Source organism: Phyllobates terribilis, unplaced genomic scaffold, assembly GCF_046119375.1.
Source record: "Phyllobates terribilis strain yellow unplaced genomic scaffold, ASM4611937v1 Scaffold_3__8_contigs__length_932513732, whole genome shotgun sequence".
In the NCBI taxonomy this organism is placed as follows: Eukaryota; Metazoa; Chordata; class Amphibia; order Anura; family Dendrobatidae; genus Phyllobates; species Phyllobates terribilis.
This window is the reverse complement of record NW_027362763.1, coordinates 790582704-790604727: the sequence shown is the minus strand read 5'-3', so window position 1 is coordinate 790604727 and position 22024 is coordinate 790582704. Positions and strand designations below refer to the sequence as shown.

Below are 22024 nucleotides of genomic sequence, written 5' to 3'. Positions count from 1 at the left end.
AGATAAAAATTATTTTTAATTTGCAACCTGATGGAGGTCAGTATAGATGGACTAATACAACAAGTCCCACACACAGCTAGAAGCCCAAATATTTTTCAGAGGTACTGTAGATGCAGATACAAATTATTTTTAATTTGCAACCTGATGGAGGTCAGTATAGATGGACTAATAGAACAAGTCCCACACACTGCTAGAAGGCCAAATATTTTTTCAGAGGTAGATGCAGAAAAAAATATATTCAATTTGCAACCTGATGGAGGTCTGTATAGATGGACTAATACAACAAGTCCCACACACAGCTAGAAGCCCAAATATTTTTTCAGAGGTAGATGCAGAAAAAAATATATTCAGTTTGCAACCTGATGGAGGTCAGTATAGATGGACTAATACAACAAGTCCCACACACAGCTAGAAGCCCAAATATTTTTTCAGAGGTACTGTAGATGCAGATACAAATTATTTTTAATTTGCAACCTGATGGAGGTCAGTATAGATGGACTAATAGAGAAAGTCTGACACACTGCTAGAAGGCCAAATATTTTTTCAGAGCTAGATGCAGAAAAAAATTATATTCAGTTTGCAACCTGATGGAGGTCAGTATAGATCAGGGGTGGGCAATTAATTTTCCCAAGGGGCCACATGAGAAACTGGCACTGCTTTTGAGGGCCGAACCAGTCGGCTGAACTTAAAGGGGTGGTCTGAAACCAAAGGTGAATTTCATACTAAACATTTATCTAAATAATGTAATTTTCTAATCTCCTTTTTTTATATACTTCAATTGAAAATTCCCTAATATACCCTCTCCAGTCTGACTTCCAGTCTTTTTTTTTTAACCTCCAATGGCATTTTGTTTGGAATACTCACACAGGACGTCATAAGGTGGTAGAAGCTGTGGTCACTTCCGCAGCTTCTGCCCCCTCCATGAAATGAAGTGGCATCAAGTGGCTAGTCCCTGCTCTACTGATAATGCATCGGTTATAAATTATGACCTATGGACAGTATGAGCTCCCGGCACTATATTCCTTTGAATGAACAGTGACAGTGCACTCCCTTGCTGGCTCTAAAGAGAAGTGATGAGCCAGCAAGAGAGTGCGCTGTCAGTGGAAATTGTAAGGACACCACGCAGCAAGCAGGGACTAACCCAGACTCCGAAACAGAGGTCACTGATGGTGCTTCGTTTAAATGTGAGGAAAGCAGCGTCAGTGATCGCATCCTTTTCCCCTTGATGACGTCCCATGTGAGTATCCCAAAATGCACTGGAATTCTCAACAAAACATCATTGGATGAGAAAAAACAAACAAGAAGTTAGAGTAGAGAGGAAACGGTAGGGAATTTTTAATTGAACTGTACTAGATAAGTGATTGGATTGAATTAAATAGACATTTAGTATGAAATTTACCTTCTGTTTTAGGCCGCCCCTTTAATTCTGCTCAATATTAATTTTATCGCTTTATAAAAAGAAGGTGATTATATGATTACGTTTACACGAGCGATATCATGATTGTCATCCAGAAAGGCAGACTATTTTTATCATCTGTATTGTGATCCATTTTTATATATCAGAAGTGAATAAAATGTACAAAAACAAATACAGTTTCGTATGATTGTAATCGAAATGTATCTGTAAAAATCAGATGCCATACAGATGATTAATATGTGATTCAATTTTTTTTTTGCAAACTCTGACTTCAATAAGTGAGTGTTATCCGATACACAGAAGAAACTGGTGTGTGCTGTGATCTTTTTCACACGGATATTTGGTCTGTGTTAGGCCACGGCCCCACTATCAGTATTCAGTCAGTATTTTTTCTCAGGAGTGGGTGATAAATGCAGAATTGGTGACTTGTTTCTATTATACCTTTTCTCTGATTGTTCCTCACCTGGTTTTGGCTCCCACTCCTGAGAAAAAATACTGACCGAATACTGATAGTGGGGCCGTGGACTTAAACTGTAATCTGAATAGCTCAATTGCAAAGCATTGCTACTAGTCCTGTCCGTGTGAAGTCAGGTTTATTTTATTTTTTTCACGAAAAGCACTAGGACCGAAAATACAGTTGTGTGAACACACCCTGATAATACTTGCTACAATAAAGTTTATCATAGCAAGCATTGGCAATTGATCAATCAATACATAAATTGGGAGCATGTGGAAAAAAAAAGTTGTTTGCCCACCCCTGTTCCACATGCATAGATCCACATCACATGTGGGGCAGGAGGTAACAGGCAGGTGGGGGGGATCTTTATTAAAGTCTATGGCTGTGATAAGTCACAGATCACAGCAGGGAGCATTGTGAGGAGCTTAACACTTACCTCACCTGCACAGGACATAGAACACAGCGCAATAACTCAAAAGCTCAGTGTAAAGGGTGAGGTAAGGGTTAACCCTCACTCAAAGGTGGAGAGGCAGCAGAGTATGTGGGGTGCAGTTTGGGGAGCACATAGAATATCCCAGGTGAGGAGGGGCACTTCACTGTTGGAGTCATTCACTAGGAATGCAAATGTTCTCTCCGATCAGTCTGAGCTGCCAGGGGAAGACTCAGTAAGCTGCAGATAATTAGCTGCTCTCACTGAGTGTAAACTGCGGTCTGAGAAAGGAGGCAGTGCTGTGCTGTGAACTGATCAGCACAGTAGACACAATGTCAGCTCCTAGCTGTTATTTTATACCATGGGGCTCAACTTAGATGTCACTTGCCCACTATGTGCAGCAGATGGGTGTAGTAGTCCAAGTTTCCCTCTTCTTGAACACTCCTGACCTGAAGACATTACAGTAGCTCTGCTCTGCAAGCAAGGAACTGAGCATCCCCACATCCACCAATGAGAAGATGGCATCCACAGGGGGGCGGAGCTACAATCAGAATGCTGAGTCTGAGTAAGATAATAGCTCAGGCTTTCTCCTGCGTCTGGCTGACTGTGTCAGCGGGCCACACAGAAGCGGTCAAAGGGCCAGATGTGGCCCGCGGGCCGCAGTTTGCCCAGGTCTGGTATAGATGGACTAATACAACAAGTCCCACACACTGCTAGAAGCCCAAATATTTTTTCAGAGGTAGATGCAGATAAAAATTATTTTTAATTTGCAACCTGATGGAGGTCAGTATAGATGGACTAATAGAATGATGCTATGCCCAAAAGATTTTACTTCACTAGGTGCAGTAAAAAAATTGGTATTCTATACACAGGTGGTATATCTTGCAGCACAGATAGGCTACTCCACTGACTAACACACTCTGCAATAGGCCAAAAAGGATTAGCTTTGCTAGATTCAGCCAAATGCTGTGAAAAAAACTTGCACAGCACTGGCACAGACCTGCCTGGCAAAAACTGATAGGAACTGATGTAACCTAGTCCTGAAAAGGACTCCAATTACAATTAGTCTTTACTCCCACAATCTATCTATTTAAGAGCACAGACCTGCCTGATAAAAGTCGTAGGAAATGCTGTAACCTAGTCCTTAAAAGGACTGCAATCACAACTATTCCCTACTCCCAAGCTATCTGTATATTTGTGCGAAAATTGGCTTGAAATTAACAAGGTATAGCGCACACAGCAACAGCGGTGCCGTCTAACACGCAGCTGCAGCAGTGAGAAAATGGTGGCGACGGGGAAAATGGCTTGGTCTTATAGGGCAAGGACATGTGACATACACTGCCAATGACACATGCCCTTGCTTGTGTGAAAAAAAGCACTTCGCTCCGTGTGTGCGCTGCTGATAGGCTGACAGATTGCACCTCCCCACTGTAAATGCGGGAAAGAGAAAAAAAAATGGAGATCTTCATTGTTCCTGCAGAGATCCATCCCCTGCCCCTCCCCCCACCCCGCTGTACACTCAAACTGCGTATTAACATTAATTTTCATCATTACTGAGAAAAAATCCAGTTATGATTTTGGTGCACGAACAGTTATCGAACATAACCTCGAACAGCCGAATTTTTCTCAAATTGTTCGTGTTCGCCGACCGGCTCGAACACCGCCCAAAACAGCTCGAATTTGAGATTGGCGAACAGTTCGAGTAGAACAACGCTCATCTCTAGCCCTGATCTGTGTGTCTTCAGTGTCAGATCAGCTGCCCAAAGTTATTTAACCCTTTTAATAACGCCTTTCAGTGCCCACTTTGATGTCCATTTTTGTGCCACCAGTTTTCTGACTTTTGTGGGTATTCACACCAGGGCACCTCACTGCATTGTATGTTATTATTGTAAGTTTTTATTTTTTGTAATTAAACCTGTAAAAAAAACAGAAAAAAAAGAAATTGCAGAATAAGAAACCAACTCCAGCCTGGTTCTGTGCTTTCGGTTTCCTTTCCCCTCTCTTTCTCAGGCACAGACTCCTTCCCTGGCTGAGGTTTCCCCGCCCGCTGGGCTCAGCACTTTGCAGACGGTGCCTCTGTCCTGAGCGGAGGGGTGCGCCTATGCGCTGACGGTGCCTGACTGCGGTCACGTGACGCAGCGGAGTTCCCCCACATAGGGAATCGGTAATAAAAGTTAACAGTTGTGTATTAGACGTTATTACACGTCAGTGTCCCAGAACTGATCGGCGACTGCACCAGAGAACGCGGGACTGACAGTGAAAGCAAGACCCCGGTGTAAGTGAGTAAAGAAGCTCCCGCCGTGGTGGTCGGAGGTGTGGGGAGCAGTGTGTGCAGCCTGGCTGTATGGCGGCCCCATCTGCGCTGTCACAGCCGCCCCTGCTCCGTGAGGTGGGTGCAGGACCGGGGCTACATGAAGTGCTCGGTATAGCGCTTGTTACATGCAGCTTCCGGCCAGCAGAGGGCGCAGCGGACGAGTATGAGGGCAGAGCTCCGCCTAGCCTGCTGCGGCCCTGCCGTGACTACTGGGGATGCGGGCAGGCTCTGCTCTTACTATAAGGCTAAGTACACACATTACAGTTTGGATTCTGCACTGCTCTACATTATAGTAAATGCGGTTTTGTATATCCCATTCATTTATTGCAGGAAACCCCCAACCTCCCCCCACACGAAAATGAGAGCGAGCATGGCGCAGATTACTGTCTGCAGTGTGAACATTGTCCTGTGGATGTTCATTGCCATTTCTTACTATTCAGCGCTAAGTAACAGCTGCAGCTTGTGTTGTGGGTTTTCAATCATATCTGCAGCAGTAATTTTCCACGACTTGTGAACAAGGTCTTACAGGGTTTGTCTAGACTTGAGACAAAAGTCTGCACTCTTTTATGTGACTGTAGACAGCTGAATTGTGACAGCGTGAAGTGTGCACACTGTGAGGATCCTCCACTGTGTGAGGGTAGTCTCATGTGACGGCCTGTGTGAGATTTACACTATTGTGGTCACGTGACAGCCTGTGTGAGATTTGCACGGTTGTGGTCACGTGACGGCCTGTGTGAGATTTGCACGGTTGTGGTCACGTGACGGCCTGTGTGAGATTTGCACGGTTGTGGTCACGTGACGGCCTGTGTGAGATTTGCACGGTTGTGGTCACGTGACGGCCTGTGTGAGATTTGCACGGTTGTGGTCACGGGACGGCCAGTGTGAGATTTGCACGGTTGTGGTCACGTGACGGCCTGTGTGGGATTTGCACGGTTGTGGTCACGTGACGGCCTGTGTGGGATTTGCACGGTTGTGGTCACGTGACGGCCTGTGTGGGATTTGCACGGTTGTGGTCACGTGACGGCCTGTGTGGGATTTGCACGGTTGTGGTCACGTGACGGCCTGTGTGGGATTTGCACGGTTGTGGTCACGAGACGGCCTGTGTGGGATTTGCACGGTTGTGGTCACGGGACGGCCTGTGTGGGATTTGCACGGTTGTGGTCACGGGACGGCCTGTGTGGGATTTGCACGGTTGTGGTCACGTGACGGCCTGTGTGGGATTTGCACGGTTGTGGTCACGTGACGGCCTGTGTGGGATTTGCACGGTTGTGGTCACGTGACGGCCTGTGTGGGATTTGCACTTTTGTGGTCATGGGACGGCCTGTGTGGGATTTGCACTTTTGTGGTCACGGGACGGCCTCTGTGGGATTTGCGCGGTTGCGGTCACGGGACGGCCTGTGTGGGATCGGTTGCGGTCACGGGACGGCCTGTGTGGGATTTGCGCGCTTGTCACGTGCCGACTAGATTCATCTGACATCTCCGTTCTCTTCTACTTAGTGAAGCTGGAAGAGTCCAGTGGTCACAAGTATGCAAATCATATAAATGCGGTCACATGACCACCTGCACCAAGGACTTGTGCCTGTGCGTCCCCTCATGGTCCCAGTGTGCCCCCTCATGTGTCATGATCTCGCAGTCTGGAGTCACATAGAGACTGCAGACTTGTCCTGAGCCCAGAGGAGCCGCAGCTGTGACTGATTGTGGGGGAGGGGTGCTGTATTGGAACAAGGTAGAGGCCTCTGCTACTGCTGCACCTCTGGGAATTCAGCGGGAAATGTGACTAGTGGGGGAGGCAACTGTTGGAAGAAAGGATGGCAGAAAAGGGGGCAATGATTGCCCTGACTAGAAGGAGGCATGTTTGGACTATTGGAGAATGGGGGCTGGTTTTTACTATTGAAGGAAGTGAGTTGGGGACTGTTGGATGAATCCTGGGGACAGGACCCTGCCATGATGGCGGCCTCTGCTGTGACTTCTGGAAAAATAAGGAACATCCCGCTATGACCCCGGAGGGAAAGAAGGTACAGAGCTGCTTCCACTTCCGCAGGGGCTCCTGTAGTAAATGAAGGAGGACATGGCCATGACTGCTATGATGGCGGCTCTGCTGTGGGTAAAGGGGCGCTGGCATATGTGACTCCACTGTAACCAAGCAGGACACTGATGAAGGGCTGAATGGCAATTATGGAGCTAAAAAAACGTGCAACTTTTAAATTAATTTTCCACAGCTCTTTCCAACTTCCTAAACAAATAGGAGGGGCTTAGCTGGAGAGGACCCGCCCACCCGCTGCCTGTCACATTTACTATAATTCCCACCAGCCATAAGCTATAGTGGTTGGTCTTCCGTGGGCATAATACTACTCAGACAACACAGAGTGAGGGTAAAACAGTGTGGCAATACTTTATTGGACCACAAAGCAGACAATAAAGAGGTAGAACAGTCCCAGCAAATACCCAAGATGGTGCAAAATTGCACAGTTTCACCCTTCCTTCTCCGCCCGCCTGGGATAGAACAGCTGTGACTTAGGAAGCTAGCAGTCCATCGAGGTACAAGGCCAGGAGACCCAAGGGTACCACCCTGGCCTCTCCGAGAGTTACCATGGTGCCCGATGACCAGCGGGTCCCAATCTGGCTTCTCCGAATGTCTCCATGGGTTGCAGGCAACCAGAGGGTCCCTCCTGACGACCCCAAACAACATATCCATGGGGCCAGGTGACTTCCTAGTCCCAACCTGGTCTCCCCAAAATGTATCCTGAGCTGTGGGGGGTCTCGATTCTTCCCTGCCGACAAAGGGGGTGAAAGATCTCTGCTGTGAGAGTGACCCCCTATAAAATTTTAAGTGTTTCCCCTGGGCTTGAGGCCGATGTATAACTATGCAGTGGGATACCTTGTGGTCTTTTTGTTGAAGGTATACATTCTGTCTTCTATTTGTGTGGGGCTCATCCCCCAATGGTGACAGCGATGATAATGTAATTAAAGCGCTGCGGAATATGTTGGAGCTATATACAAATAAAGATTATTATTATGATTATTATTGTACTGGTTTCTATAGCGCCACCCTACAGTGCTTACAGACATCATCACTGTCCCCATTGGGGCTCACTATCTTCCCTACTGCTATCAGGGCTGTAGAGTCAGTCATGGAGTCGGAGTCGGTATAAAATGGACCAACTCCTGAAATATATAATAAATTGGGTACAGTAGTTCAATGCAGTTTGTGGAGAATATTTTTTCATAAGAACTTGGGAAAGTTATGAAATGTCCTATTCCTGATCTAAGGGTCTAGACTTTTAGCTGAGATGAATCTGTGCTACAGTAAATGTATCACTTAAACATGAGCCATGTATGAGGGAGTCGGAGTCGGTGTCATGGAAATTTCGGAGTCGGAGGTTTGGCTTACCAACGCCACAGTCCTGACTGCTATGTCTTTAGGATGAACCTGGAGGAACCCACACAAACATGGGGGAGAACTTACAAACTCCTTACAGATGTTGTCCATGCCACTGAAAAGCTATAGCCTCTGTCCATGGTGTCATGGACTGGGGTGGGTTTCAGGCTATGTGCCCACGTTGCGGACCTGAAGCATATTTTTTACGCTTCTCCCTGGCGGGAAAATCGCATGCGGATATTACATGCGGTTTTCCCGCCAGGTAGAAGCGTTTGTGAGGCGTCTTTGCATGCATTTCCGCATGCGGGTTATCAAGCACTTCTCCAAGCATCACTTGGAAAAGTGCTTGACAACTTGTTCAGAATGGTAAAAAATAAAAAAAATAAACTTTATACTCACCTTCTGATGCATTCTCTGCCCCGTCCGGAGGCTTGAGCGGCTCACGTTGTTGTGTGCAGGACCTGCGGTGACGTCAGTGAGTCATGTGGTGGGTCACATGACTCAATGACGTGGCAGGTCCTTCAGACAACAGCGCGACGGAGGGAAAACATCAGAAGATAAGTATAAACTTTATTTTATTCTTTTTTTTACAGGTTCTGTGGTACCCAGGTCTGGATGAGAGTCTCCTCTCCTCCAGACTTGGGTACCATCCGCACATTGATTCCGCTGCGCTTCCGCAAAATTAATGAACATGCTGCGGATTTTTGACCGCAGCATATACGGTGCGGAAAAATCCGCAGCATGGGCATTGACATTGCGGAATGCCATTGGGGACCATGGGGTGCGGATATACATGCGTTTTTCAAGCGTTTACGCTGCGGAAATTCTGCAGCATATACGCTTGAAAAACGCTACGTGGGCACACAGCCTTAGTCTCCAGACCATCGCCAATCAATGCATCACTATGACATGTCAATCATGTACAGCATCCATAGTCAGACCGTCACATCGATGGGCACCTTGTGTACCAATGTTACCGCCAAGTTGCTGTTAAATTCGACTTTTGCGAGTCACGGTGACATTTTCCAGCATTCGACTTTTAGCTGAGATCCGTATTTAATCTTGTGTAGATCCAACGACGCCACTTTTGCTGGTCTGGAGTACGACTCGAGGAACACAATCCTATCAGCCCGGCCATTGAAGTCACTTCCCAGCCCTGGTTTTAGAGTTCAGCTCTTTGTAGAAAACGATATTGTTTCAGTAAAGTAGTTGTACAGCGGACAGATTAGATGGAGAAAGAAAATGAACTCGGCACTTGAAGACCCTTTGTATAAATGTGCTTTTATGGAAATATTCCACATAATAGGAGGACAGGGGATGCTCCTGTGTTCTGTGCTAGGCATTCAGGTTGTTAATAAGGGAATAAAAGGGGCTTTTTATTTTCTGTTAGTTATCTGTGAGTGGAAACCTTTTGTATTGACGCCTGTTAATTCTTCATTACAATTATGCTCTTTAAGATTTTCAAGAATAAATAAAATGCCTATAAGAAGAAGCAGACTGCCCGCTCCTCTACCGGAGGGCTTCATCATAACGGACACAACCAAAAAGTCCTGGAGACTGGGCAGAAAGCTCGGCCAAGGGGGATTCGGCTTAATATATTCAGGTAATAATGTGTTAATCTGTCAATGTTACCCAATACAAGCTGTCAGGAAATGGAAGCGGAAGAAACCGAGTCGATATTGGCACATGTCTCCTAAATGCCTGTAATGGCACGCCTTGACGCCCACCATCCTGTAGGGTAGGGGTGGGCAATTAATTTTCCAGAGGGGCCACATGAGAGACGGTGACTTTTGTGGAGGGCTGAACCAATAGGCTGAAAGTAATTCTGCTCAATATTAATATTAATTACAATTAATATTAATAGAAATTAATTATCACTTAATATTGAGCAGAATTAAGTATGCAGACATCCCCCTATATACCTATTGAGCGCACACACAGCCTCCTATATACCGTAAGAGCCTCCACATAGCCTCCCCATGGTCAGCATGAGCCTCCCCATGTCCAGCAGGAGACCCCATATCGAGATAATTTATGGTGTTCTCCCTCTATTCAAGTATAAGCAATAAGTCAAGAAGGTGGAGTACTCCTAAACATATATGGAGTAACCAAATATGGAAATATGGAGTAACCAAAAACCACCAAAGAAATAAGATGGAAAGATGAAAAATGTATAATTTTATTGGAGAAACATTATAAAAACAACATATACGTAACTTGCCATTTATAGCATCAAGGTTTATAGAAAATGAGGAGACATGGAAAACATGCAAGGGAAAGGCACAGTAGATAAGTGCAGTGATGGACAGCACTATAGAGCCAAGAGCAAGTAAATCAGGGAGTATATGGTATAATCACATGTGTAATACCATACCAATACAGTTCCCCTTCCAAAATGCCCAAGTGCAAAACAAGCTTCAAATAAGAGCCAGCTGGTGCTTACCCATGTTTATATCCAGACCACAGGTTCCCTCCTTGCAGCCCCTGACGCGCGTTTGGCGTTTTTGCTTTCTCAAAGAGGATATAAACCTTGATGATCTATACATGGCAAATTCCGTATATGTTTTTTTTATAATGTTTTTCCAATAAAATGATACTTTTTTTTTCTTTCCATCTTATTTCTTTGGTTTATGGTTAGTCCATATTTCTTGGTGTTCTTCCAATCATAGACATTGTCCATACCAGAGAAAATGGCAGTGTCGCGTAGTGTGGGAGGAGACATGGGTACAGTGTAATGGTGCGGTGTGTGTTTTTCTTTGGAGCACCCTATATTCATACTGCGCATTCTTATTTTTTCAGCATCTCCGGATTGCGACTTAACTGTTCCCGATGAGGCTGCTTATGTCATTAAAGTGGTAATTTGGCTTTTTTTTTTTTATTTAAATTCTATCATCACATTAATAAAATGACTTTGTAAAGGGTTGTCCACCTTCAGTAACCTGTTTCCATGTTGGATGTCCACAATTTTGAGAAGAGGGGCCCCTGTTAGATTAGAGGGTAGAAATGGAGCCTTTTGCAAAGCCTGAAAGCTGTTTTTCTGGGTAATAGAAGATGGTTTGGATATGCCTTAAAGGAAATCTGTCACCCCCTGGGTCCTATCATATAGCTAATATGGGCATACAGGTGAGAGAAATGTGAGTCTATACTTACCCGTATGGCCCATAGTAGTGGTCTGATTGCCGTGTAATACCTTTTTATTAAATTAGTTCTGCCAAGCTTCGCGTCCCGGGGACGCCAAGAAATGCCCATCTACTAGCTTTGTTTCCAAACTCACCCCATCTCCCCTGCACGTCACAGGGCTCTGTGACATGCAGTTCCCGGCCGGATCTCGCGCCTGCGCAGTTTCCTCTGTATGGACGGCACTCTTCTTCCTGCCATCTGTGTAGTGTTGTGCAGCAGGGATCTTGTGCGCAGGCGCCGGTGAGTCACTCTGCCTTCCCAGCTCCTGCGCGAAGCTTGGCAGAACTAATTTAATAAAAATGTATTACACAGCAATCATAACGCTAATATTGGCCATACAGGTAAGTATAGATTCACATGTCTCTCACCTGTATGCCCATATTAGCGGTCTGATAAGTCCCAGGGGGTGACAGATTCCCTTTAAAGGGGTTATTCAGGACTATATTTGTTTTTTGACTCAAAAGTATATAAATATCCTATGACTAAAGTTGCGTTTTTTTGCACCAGAAACGCGTCAGATTTCCTTGTTTTTATCTTTTTAATATGATTTTTCAATAAAGATTTTATATTTTTTATTATCTGGCTGGTAGTGCCGCAAATATCCCTTTCCTACTTCTACACTTTGACTGTTATCACCTGTGGATCTGGCACCCGCCTGATGAACTCCTCTAACGAATTGAAGCTGTCTACAATTTGACGTGTGTGAGCTCTCACCCTCCTTCCCTGCTTGCTATAAAAATAACAGTTGCCAACTACCTTCCTGTTCTATCCGGCACAAAGCGGTGTCTGACCGATTCAGCTGCTTCATGTCAACAGAGCAGCTCTTCTTCCAGGCTGCTCTGTTGATAGGATGTGACTGCCTGACTTCATGCTGATTGACAGCCAGTTTCCACCAGTTAGCTGGGATCCAGCTGTCAGTCAGCATGACATCGGCAGTCACGCCCTGTTTACAGGGCAGCACAGAAGAGAAGCTGCTGCTCTGTCGACATGACGTCACCAAAAGCTGCAGGAGTGGTCTGTGACAATTCTTGTGCCGGCAGAGATCTATGTTGGGCAGAATAGACATGTAGTTAGCAACTAGTTAGTTCTTTATCCCATATTAATATAGTCCTGGATAACCACCAAATATAGAAATATGTTTTTCACTGCAGATCCTTGCTCCACAGCCTAGACAATGTGCTGTCCAAAATATTTCTACCAGTAGTCTAGCCAGCAGTTCCTTTCCCCTTTTCCTTCATTGTGGCCTAGCACCGTGCATATGTCACTGGGTGGAAGCACTCAGCACCACATATATGCAGGGTAAACAATGCCACTAAGGGCAATGTTCCATTTTACATGGCAACCGCCCGACCTTAGTAGTTACCTTTTCTTCTAACCATGCCGCTGCCAGTGGGAGGGAAGGGTTTGGAAGGTGACCATTGCCATCAGTGGGGAGAGGATGGGCAGGAGGACGATGCTGCTGCCGTTTCTGCTGCACTGTTGTCTTTGCTTTGTGTAGCTGGGGCGGTACGTTGCGCTGCACTGTAGTATTGGCTGTAAAGTTTTGACCTGAAAAACTTTCAGAAACCCTAGGTTAAACCAATGTCATATTTTTTATTTCTAGGAAAATTTGCAAAATGGGCCATTGTTTTGTGAATTAAAGTTTTACCAAAGAGCAGCAAAGCAAGATGATGGTAGGTGACATGTTCTAAGTCTTTCTTTATTATACTGGGCAACATAATTGGTGAGGGTGTTACTTGTTTTCGCCTTTCATACTTTATTAATAACTGCACCACGTAACATGACTGCAAATGAAACCTTAAAGGGAACCTGTCACCAGGCTTTTCCCATGTGAGGTAAGGCCAGTACCTGTAAGCCATCATATACAGCATTCTATAATGCAGTATATATGCCCCCAATCCGGCCTGTAAGACAAGAAATAGACCTTCTTATTATACTTGTCTACGGGCGGTCAGGTATGATGGATGTTGCTGGTCTTGATTCGGCGCCTCCTCTTTTCTTGCGGTGGTGTTCTCCTTCTCTGCTTCCTGTAGATTACACATCTTACGTCGTCACGCTCCTGCGCAGGCGCCCTTCTCTCTGCGGTGTCGAGGGCAGTATAAAGTACTGCAGTACACATGCACAGGAAAATGCCAAAGAGCATTGGCGCATGTGCACTACAGTACTTTATGCTGCCCTCAACAGCGCAGAGAGAAGTGTGCCTGCGCAGGAGCATGACGAGGAACACTATGTGGATGACTTACGATGCGTCATCCGCAAGAAGGAGGATGACCTCACAAGAAGAGGGAAGACACCCATTGGACTGTACCGCTAATAGCTGAGCAATTGGTGTGCTGGTTGTCAGATCCCTTCCCTCAGCCTGCTATGATATTGATAACTTATCCTAAGGACAGACGTTCCATAACAAAGTCCTAGACAACCTCTTTATATGGAGTAATTCCCTAATAAAGTGGTATCCTGCCTTGACGTACCACGGTATTGGTATCAAATTGGTCCATCCATGTGTGTAACTAATAAAGCACCATTCTCCAAACTTAGTCTATAAACCCCAATGTCTTGTGTGTCTAATGAGGACCAAATATATAGGGTATTTAATAGACACGATCAATTTGATTCATGCCGTCCTGGTTCGACATCCAGTCCGGTCCTCCAAGTTCAATGCACTTTCTGCGTCTGAAATCCTCTAGGACTTACCGTGACATTGACGGGCTTAGATGCCAGACCATGGTGGCATGAATCTAATTGCTCATCTCTGGTATTTAACAAACCCATCAATGAATGTATTTTGTACATGCCCTTCATCTAAAATTTTAGCCTAACTAGGACATATATGCGCCTATAATTTGGTGGCTAGGTTCTTGGATTGTTTTCAATGGATGTCTTTCTTTGTTACATGGCTTCTAACAGTAGCTGGCTCCTAAGGTCTACTATGGTTGTTATATGAATTTCTCACTTTGTAAATAGCAGAACTTATACAGAATGTAATAAATCTAATATTTAAGGCCAGCGCTTATACAGTATTACTATCCAGCTTACGTAAACTTAGGACGAGGGGTATGAATATGCTCCTGATGCTATATAGGTATGATATTGTGTTTCATTATTCTGTAACATTTCATTTCACAGTTAAAAAATGGATTCATAGTCACAAACTGGACTACTTAGGGATTCCCAGATACTGGGGAACCGGAGAAATAAATTATAATTCAAGGTGAGCATGTTGCAAAGCTGTCTGACTGATATTTCTGTAATGGATCTGTGCTTGGTAATATTCATGGAGGCTAGTGGATTTAAATGTAAAACTAATGGGTTAAACTGCAGTTTGTTGCTGCACAAAGTATCAAGCTCCAAGTAATACTTAGCGCTTTTTCACATTTAGTTCTGTCTGGCTAGTTTTTTTTTGCCTGAGCTGGACACAGCTGATGAGCTTTTTACACCTGTCCTGAATCAATGTCCAAAAAGGGAAACATTGAATGCCCTTGAACGCAAAACTGCTCCTATAGGAAATTATGGGAATTGTTATTTTTTAACAAAGCCACCTAATGACACATTCCTTTTAAGTCTTTAAATCTGTTCTTCTATCCTCACATTACAGTGTGGTGTTTTGGGGTTCAGTTGCTTGTTGATATGGACATCTTTTTGGGTATATATAATATATACAGTACAGACCAAAAGTTTGGACACACCTTCTCATTTAAAGATTTTTCTGTATTTTCATGACTTTGAAAATTGTACATTCACACTGAAGGCATCAAAATTATGAATAACTCATGTGGAATTATATACTTAACAAAAAAGTGTGAAACAACTGAAAATATGTCTTATATTCTAGGTTCTTCAAAGTAGCCACCTTTTGCTTTGATGACTGCTTTGCACACTCTTTGCATTCTCTTGATGAGCTTCAAGAGGTAGTCACCGGAAATGGTTTCACTTCACAGGTGTGCCCTGTCAGGTTTAATAAGTGGGATTTCTTGCCTTATAAATGGGGTTGGGACCATCAGTTGTGTTGTGCAGAAGTCTGGTGGATACACAGCTGATAATCCTACTGAATTCACTGTTAGAATTTGTATTATGGCAAGAAAAAAGCAGCTAAGTAAATAAAAACGAGTGGCCATCATTACTTTAAGAAATGAAGGTCAGTCAGTCCGAAAAATAGGGCAAACTTTGAAAGTGTCCCCAAGTGCAGTTGCAAAAACCATCAAGCGCTACAAAGAAACTGGCTCACATGAGGACCGCCCCAGGAAAGGAAGACCAAGAGTCACCTCTGCTTCTGAGGATAATTTTATCCGAGTCACCAGCCTCAGAAATCGCAGGTTAACAGCAACTCAGATTAGAGACCAGGTCAATGCCACACAGAGTTCTAGCAGCGGACACATCTCTACAACAACTGTTAAGAGGAGACTTTGTACAGCAGGCCTTCATGGTAAAATAGCTGCTAGGAAACCACTGCTAAGGACATGTAACAAGCAGAAGAGACAAGTTTGGGCTAAAGAACACAATGAATGAACATTAGACCAGTGGAAATCTGTGCTTTGGTCTGATGAGTCCAAATTTGAGAACTTTGATTCCAACCACCGTGTCTTTGTGCGATGCAGAAAAGGTGAACGGATGGACTCTACATGCCTGGTTCCCACCGTGAAGCATGGAGGAGGAGGTGTGATGGTGTGGGGGTGCTTTACTGGTGACACTGTTGGGGATTTATTCAAAATTGAAGGCATACTGAACCAGCATGGCTACCACAACATCTTGCAGTGGCATGCTATTCCATCCGGTTTGAGTTTAGTTGGACCATCATTTAATTTTCAGCAGGACAATGACCCTAAACACACCTCCAGGCTGTGTAAGGGCTATTTGACAAAGGAGAGTGATGGGGTGCTACGCCAGATGACCTGGCCTCCACAGTCACCAGACCTGAACCCAATCGAGATGGTTTGGGGTGAGCTGGACCGCAGAGTGAAGGCAAAAGGGCCAACTAGTGCTAAGCATCTCTGGGAACTCTTTCAAGATTGTTGGAAGACCATTTCCGGAGACTACCTCTTGAAGCTCATCAAGAGAATGCCAAGAATGTGCAAAGCAGTCATCAAAGCAAAAGGTGGCTACTTTGAAGAATCTAGAATATAAGACATATTTTCAGTTGTTTCACACTGTTTTGTTAAGTATATAATTCCACATGTGTTAATTCATAGTTTTGATGCCTTCAGTGTGAATGTACAATTTTCATAGTCATGAAAATACAGAAAAATCTTTAAATGAGGTGTGTCCAAATGTTTGGTCTGTACTGTAATATATATATATATATATATATATATATATATATATATATATATATATATATATAAATATAATATATTTATTATTTTTGTAGGTATTTTTGGGCTAACATTTTTCTTTTTACAATTGGGTTTCAATTTTACTCAATGAAATTCCCTGCTGGGGATCTTCCTCTTCTGCTGGAAGTCCGCGGTGGAATGGCCCTGTGGACACAGACACGTTCCTATAAAGTTGTACACAAATAATCATGGCTCCCTATGATCCGGCATCTGGCGTAAAATTGGAAGTTTCCCAGAGATTATAACTCTGATTATTGTTCTTTTGTGGTCACTTCCCGGCCACCTGTCATTGTATTTGTCTCCAGTCAATCTAAGAGCTCAGTATGTGTCGTCCTCGAATTCCAAAATCTTTTGGGATATCTTATTACAATTGTTGTGTTGCGTGCAGATTTATTTTTTTTCTCCACCTTCTTCTTCTTTTTCTCACGATCAGCAGTTACAGATTCATGGTGGTGGATCGGCTCGGCGAGGATCTTCAGAAGTTGCAGATGAACAATGGTGGCAGATTGCCTGTAAAAACCGTAATGCAAATTGGCATCCGTATGGTAAGTAAAGAGTTTAGGAATGCCCTCAAGGGGGATTTGACCATTGTGTTATCCACTTGCATGACCGAGACATGTCAGAAGATGACTTCAAGGGGAAAGGAAGATCTTTTATAGCACCATCATTTTTGTAGATAGTGTAATGAGCCGAAAAGCAAAAATTTTAGGAATTCTGAAATTAACTTGCAATCGTCTTTTCAGAATTTAGCAGGGGAGGGGAAGGGGTAACATTTCTCCTTGTGGAGAGTGACATGCCTAGCCTCACTCATCGATGTGAGAAGACTTTTAAGCCTTGCAATGCTCTTCTGGGAAATTAAATATGCAAATTGCCTCTTCAGAGTGGAAGAGGACTAGAACTCTAGCGCCACTTATAGGAAGTAGCAATCCTAAACGTCAGTATCAACCCTTTTAAAGAGCTTATCCACATGACTTGGGATAAAAGCCAAACTAGAATCTCAATTTGCAGACATTGTGTTTCAGGGTTCTGCCCATCATCAGTGCAAAGTATGAGATCTGGTTTGGCTAGGTGAGAGGGGTCTTACCGGGATCAGCAGGAAACTTGTACATTTGTACAGAGTCCTACATAAATCCAATGACTTGCGCAGTATTTTCACAGCTTTTCCATTTGTTGCTTGTATTACAGCTGGATATATTAGAGTACATACATGAACATGAGTACATACATGGTGATATTAAAGCAGGAAATATTCTACTTCACGTTTCGGATCCCAACCAGGTAACGATGATTTAGTTTGTACTAAGTAGCTGCTTTTTGGGAAAGAACCATGGGAGGAGATTTATTTATACTGACACACCAAGCCCTTGATAAACCTGTTCCATTGTGACTAATACGTGGACAACACCTGAGCCCGTATATTGTGGGACACTTCTACTCATGCTTGGTAACACTTCTAATCTATTACGATGCCATTCTGTTTAACCCTAATATCACCCCTGCACCAGCTAGGTGACTCCCTCTTCGGCCGCCGCACCAGCTAGGTGACTCCCTCTTCCCGCCGCCGCACCAGCTAGGTGACTCCCTCTTCGGCCGCCGCACCAGCTAGGTGACTCCCTCTTCCCGCCGCCGCACCAGCTAGGTGACTCCCTCTTCCCGCCGCCGCACCAGCTAGGTGACTCCCTCTTCCCGCCGCCGCACCAGCTAGGTGACTCCCTCGTCCCGCCGCCGCACCAGCTAGGTGACTCCCTCGTCCCGCCGCCGCACCAGCTAGGTGACTCCCTCGTCCCGCCGCCGCACCAGCTAGGTGACTCCCTCGTCCCGCCGCCGCACCAGCTAGGTGACTCCCTCTTCCCGCCGCCGCACCAGCTAGGTGACTCCCTCTTCCCGCCGCCCTACCAGCTAGGTGACTCCCTCTTCCCGCCGCCGCACCAGCTAGGTGACTCCCTCTTCTTCCGCCGCACCAGCTAGGTGGCACCGCTGCTCCTATTCTCATAAGGGCTCACTCACACGGCTGTATAACACAGTCGAGTGCTATGATGTTTTATCAAACAAAACTCTTCCCAATGTTATACTATGGGGCCATGCAGTTTAGCGATTATTTTCTCATGACTGTTCGGCATGAGCGAACAATCGCAGCATGCTGCTGGTGCATCCGAGAATCTGATTGCACTCACCCATACAAGTCTATGTGTGCATATGAAACATCGGTCTGCACTGATGTCATCTGGGTAGAGTTCGATTACCGCTGACACAGGCAATGAAAGAGATGGAGAGATTACTTTCTTCGTCACCTCCGCACAAGTGCTGCAATTCTCTCATTCGACAGTTTGAGCCGAGTCTCATTTGCATAATCGGCCCAATTCTCTCGCATGAGAGAATTGACAGCCATGTGACCCCCGGCCTGAGTGGGTGAAAAAGTTTATGTCGAAAAAGAATCCACTATTTATCACCAGATGTGGCGGGCTTTGCTATTAGTAGTGACTTCTTTGAAATGAAGCAGAGCTACATAAACTAGAACGATGAGATGTCCAGTGCACTTCTATTATCTTTATAACACTTATTCCATGTGACAGGAGCTGCTCCTCACTGCTCCCTCTCCCTCTAGGATGTTTCGCCACACAGCCAGCAGTGTGAAGCACACAGCTGTGAGTAACAGCCAGTCCGAGAAGAGGGAGCATGGCCTGCTCCTGACTTTTAGTAGCAGCAGCCAGCCTCCTGATGTCTCCTTCACTGCAGCATGAGATGAAGGGGCATGGCCTGCCCACCCGGCTTCTCTCAGTAGCCAGCCCACTGATAATGTCTCCTTCACTGAAGGGTTACTAGCAGGGAACAGGCCGTGCCCCCCAAAACCTCGGACTGCAAACAGGGAGATATTATCAGGGGGCTGGTGTGATAGGAGCTGCTCTTCACTGTTCACCCCTCCTTCTGAGACATTACAGCAGTGTGCAGCTCCATGCTGTTACTCTCAGCCAGTCTCCTGATATTAGGCCTCTCTACTCAGACTGGCTGTTCCTCACAGCTGCACTCTGCTGTTTGATGTATTGTCCCAGACGGGAGAGGTGAGCAGTGAGGAGCAGCTCCTGTGACATGGAATTTAAAAGTGTTTTAAAGATAATGAAACTGCACTGGGCATCTAAACTTTAATGTTTATGAGGGCAGGGACAGTACAACATTTTTTTTTTTTTTTACCTCCCCAGAGTACCCCTTTAGTCACTGTTGTTTTCAATAAACTTTGCATAGATCAATAGTACAGATGAATAAAAAAAACTTTGTAATATATCTTATCACCCATGACAGCACCAAAACGAGAGAGGGGATCCGCCCTTCCAGGACAGGAAACCTACAGAATAAAAGGGCGGCGCTTCTCCTCCATATCAGTTGGTTTCCTGTCCTTGAGGGGGAACCTTGTTAAAATGGCGGCAGAAGAAAGAAGAGAAGATTATTCCCAGACCTGGGCTGGTTGGTTTCCAACAAGGCATAGTCTCTGGGGCCTGGAAGCGCCATGGTGGGTCCAAGGGGGTCTGTTCCGTCGGAAGGGCGCGAACAGCTGCTGCACCATTACCTTATGGTGGCCTGGCAGCCCCGCATCCCGGTTGCGCAGGCACAGGACGCTATCCAGGAAATCGCGCCCTAAGACGAAAGCCGGTGAAAAAATAAGTAGCGGAGACCCATGTCTTCTAACATGTTTCCGGCTACTGTTTTGTACCAGCCTGCGGCACTGATAACGAGCGTACCGGAGGGTCCTTGATGGGAGTACCTTAGACAAGCTTACCTGTTGAAGATCCGGACACGACTGAGCGGCGCCCCTGCCTGGGGTCGGCTGCTGAAGCTCCTTGCATCAGTGGAGAAGCTGTTGTGGAACTGCGCCCCTGTCTGGGATCGGCAGCTCCGGCTCCGTGCATCAGTGGAGAAGCTGCTGTGGAACTGCGCCCCTGTCTGGGGTCGGCAGCTCCAGCTCTGCACGTCAGTGAGAGAGCAGCTGTGGAACTGCGCCCCTGTCTGGGGTTGGCAGCTCCAGCTTTGTTCGGCGCACTATTGGAGGCGCCCCTGCCTGTGGTTGACCACCCCAGTATTGCTCAGGCATGACCGGATGGAGAAGAACAGGCCTGTGACTTGGTCCAGTCTCCGAATCCGTACAGCTGGTGGTGAGTGATCTCCGTGAATGTTTACCTTGTTTATGGGGCCCTTTCCTTGTTATGGTTACTAGGAAAGGCTGAAGGAAGTTAGCGCAAAACTCAAAAATGGGTGTGTGTGCGCTCTGTAAGACCCCATCTGGGCCAAGGGCCTTGTGCTTTAAATTTGGCTTCAGGACGGAAGCTGGACCTTAGACCTCTAGGCTAAAGTTAGCCACATGTCTGGGCCGCACAGAGCCTCATCATTGGGCTTCAGAATTTATCACAAAAATGAGCCTCAGTCTGCTCCGTAAATGTTAAAGTAACACTCAGAGGTTTTTACTGTTGTCCTCCAGTCTGTTTACTCCATCCATAGGACGGCACATAGTGTTAATACAGCACATGGTCTCTGTGAAGGTCTGCTGTCCAGCTGCGTCTCATCAGTTGGCTTCTTTGGGTGGGGCTAGTCTGATAATTGAGATTTGCCACCCAAAGGAAAGGTTTATCCTTTATTCAGATGGATTACTCTTTTAAATAAAAAATCTGAGCGCAGTGCCTCATAAAGTCTCTTTGCGCTTCACAAAGAGCACATCATAGTGCCTCACAGCGCCTCATGGCACATCATAGCGCTTCATAGCAGATCATAGTGCCTCATATTGCCTTATGGCACATCATAGCATAGTGCCTCATGGCACATCATAGCATAGTGCCTCATAGCACATCATAGTGCCTCACAGTGCCTCATGGCACATCTTAGTACCTCATAGCGCTTCATAGCACATCATAGTGCCTCATGGCACATCTTAGTGACACATAGTGCCTCACGGCACATCATAGTGTCTCATGGCACATCATAGTGCGTCATAGCATAGCGCTTCATAGCACATCATAGTGCCTCATAGCACATCATAACATAGTACCTCATAGCATAGCTCTTCATGGTACATAATAGTGCCTCATGGCACATCATAGCACAGTGCCTCATAGCGCTTTACAGTGCCTCATAACGCATCATAGTGTCTCATAGCTCATCATAGTGCCGTACAGCATCTCATAGTGCTTTATAGTGCCTCATGGCATAGTGCCTCATAGCACTCCATAGCGCCTTATGGCACAACATGGCTTCATAGCGCCTCATAGCATAACATATCATAGTGACTCATAGCATATCATGGTGCCTTATGGTGCATTCATAGTGCCGTATAGCGTCTGTTAGTACCTCATAGTGCCTCATAGCGCTTAACAGTGCCTTTTAGTACCTCATGGGGCCTCATAGTGTCTCTCGGTGCTTCAGGGTGCCCCTGTTCCTTGTAGTGCTTTATAGGGTGTCTGTGCCTTGTAGTGCCCCTGTGCTTCATAGTCCCTCTTTGTAAAGGTACTGGTTGCACAACTAGGTTTATGTCTG

At 45.5% G+C, this 22024-nt stretch overlaps 1 protein-coding gene across 7 annotated transcripts in view; it reads left to right on the top strand.

The window, feature by feature from the left end:
- Window positions 1–4322: 4322 nt before the first annotated feature.
- The window catches only part of VRK2 (VRK serine/threonine kinase 2), a 96969-nt gene continuing 79267 nt past the window's right edge, over window positions 4323–22024 (top strand). The window contains exons 1-7 of one of the 7 annotated variants that reach the window (XM_073672399.1): window positions 4323–4583; window positions 9455–9600; window positions 10797–10852; window positions 12781–12850; window positions 14304–14388; window positions 16941–17052; window positions 17693–17785. In XM_073672399.1, coding sequence (XP_073528500.1) covers window positions 9474–9600; window positions 10797–10852; window positions 12781–12850; window positions 14304–14388; window positions 16941–17052; window positions 17693–17785 — 543 coding nt within the window. In that variant the 5' untranslated portion in view covers window positions 4323–4583; window positions 9455–9473. Of the gene's footprint in view, window positions 4584–4746; window positions 4911–5831; window positions 6634–9454; window positions 9601–10796; window positions 10853–12780; window positions 12851–14303; window positions 14389–16940; window positions 17053–17692; window positions 17786–22024 lie in introns of those variants that run through there. The other 6 variants (XM_073672398.1, XM_073672403.1, XM_073672396.1 and 3 more) reach the window with 6 other exon arrangements.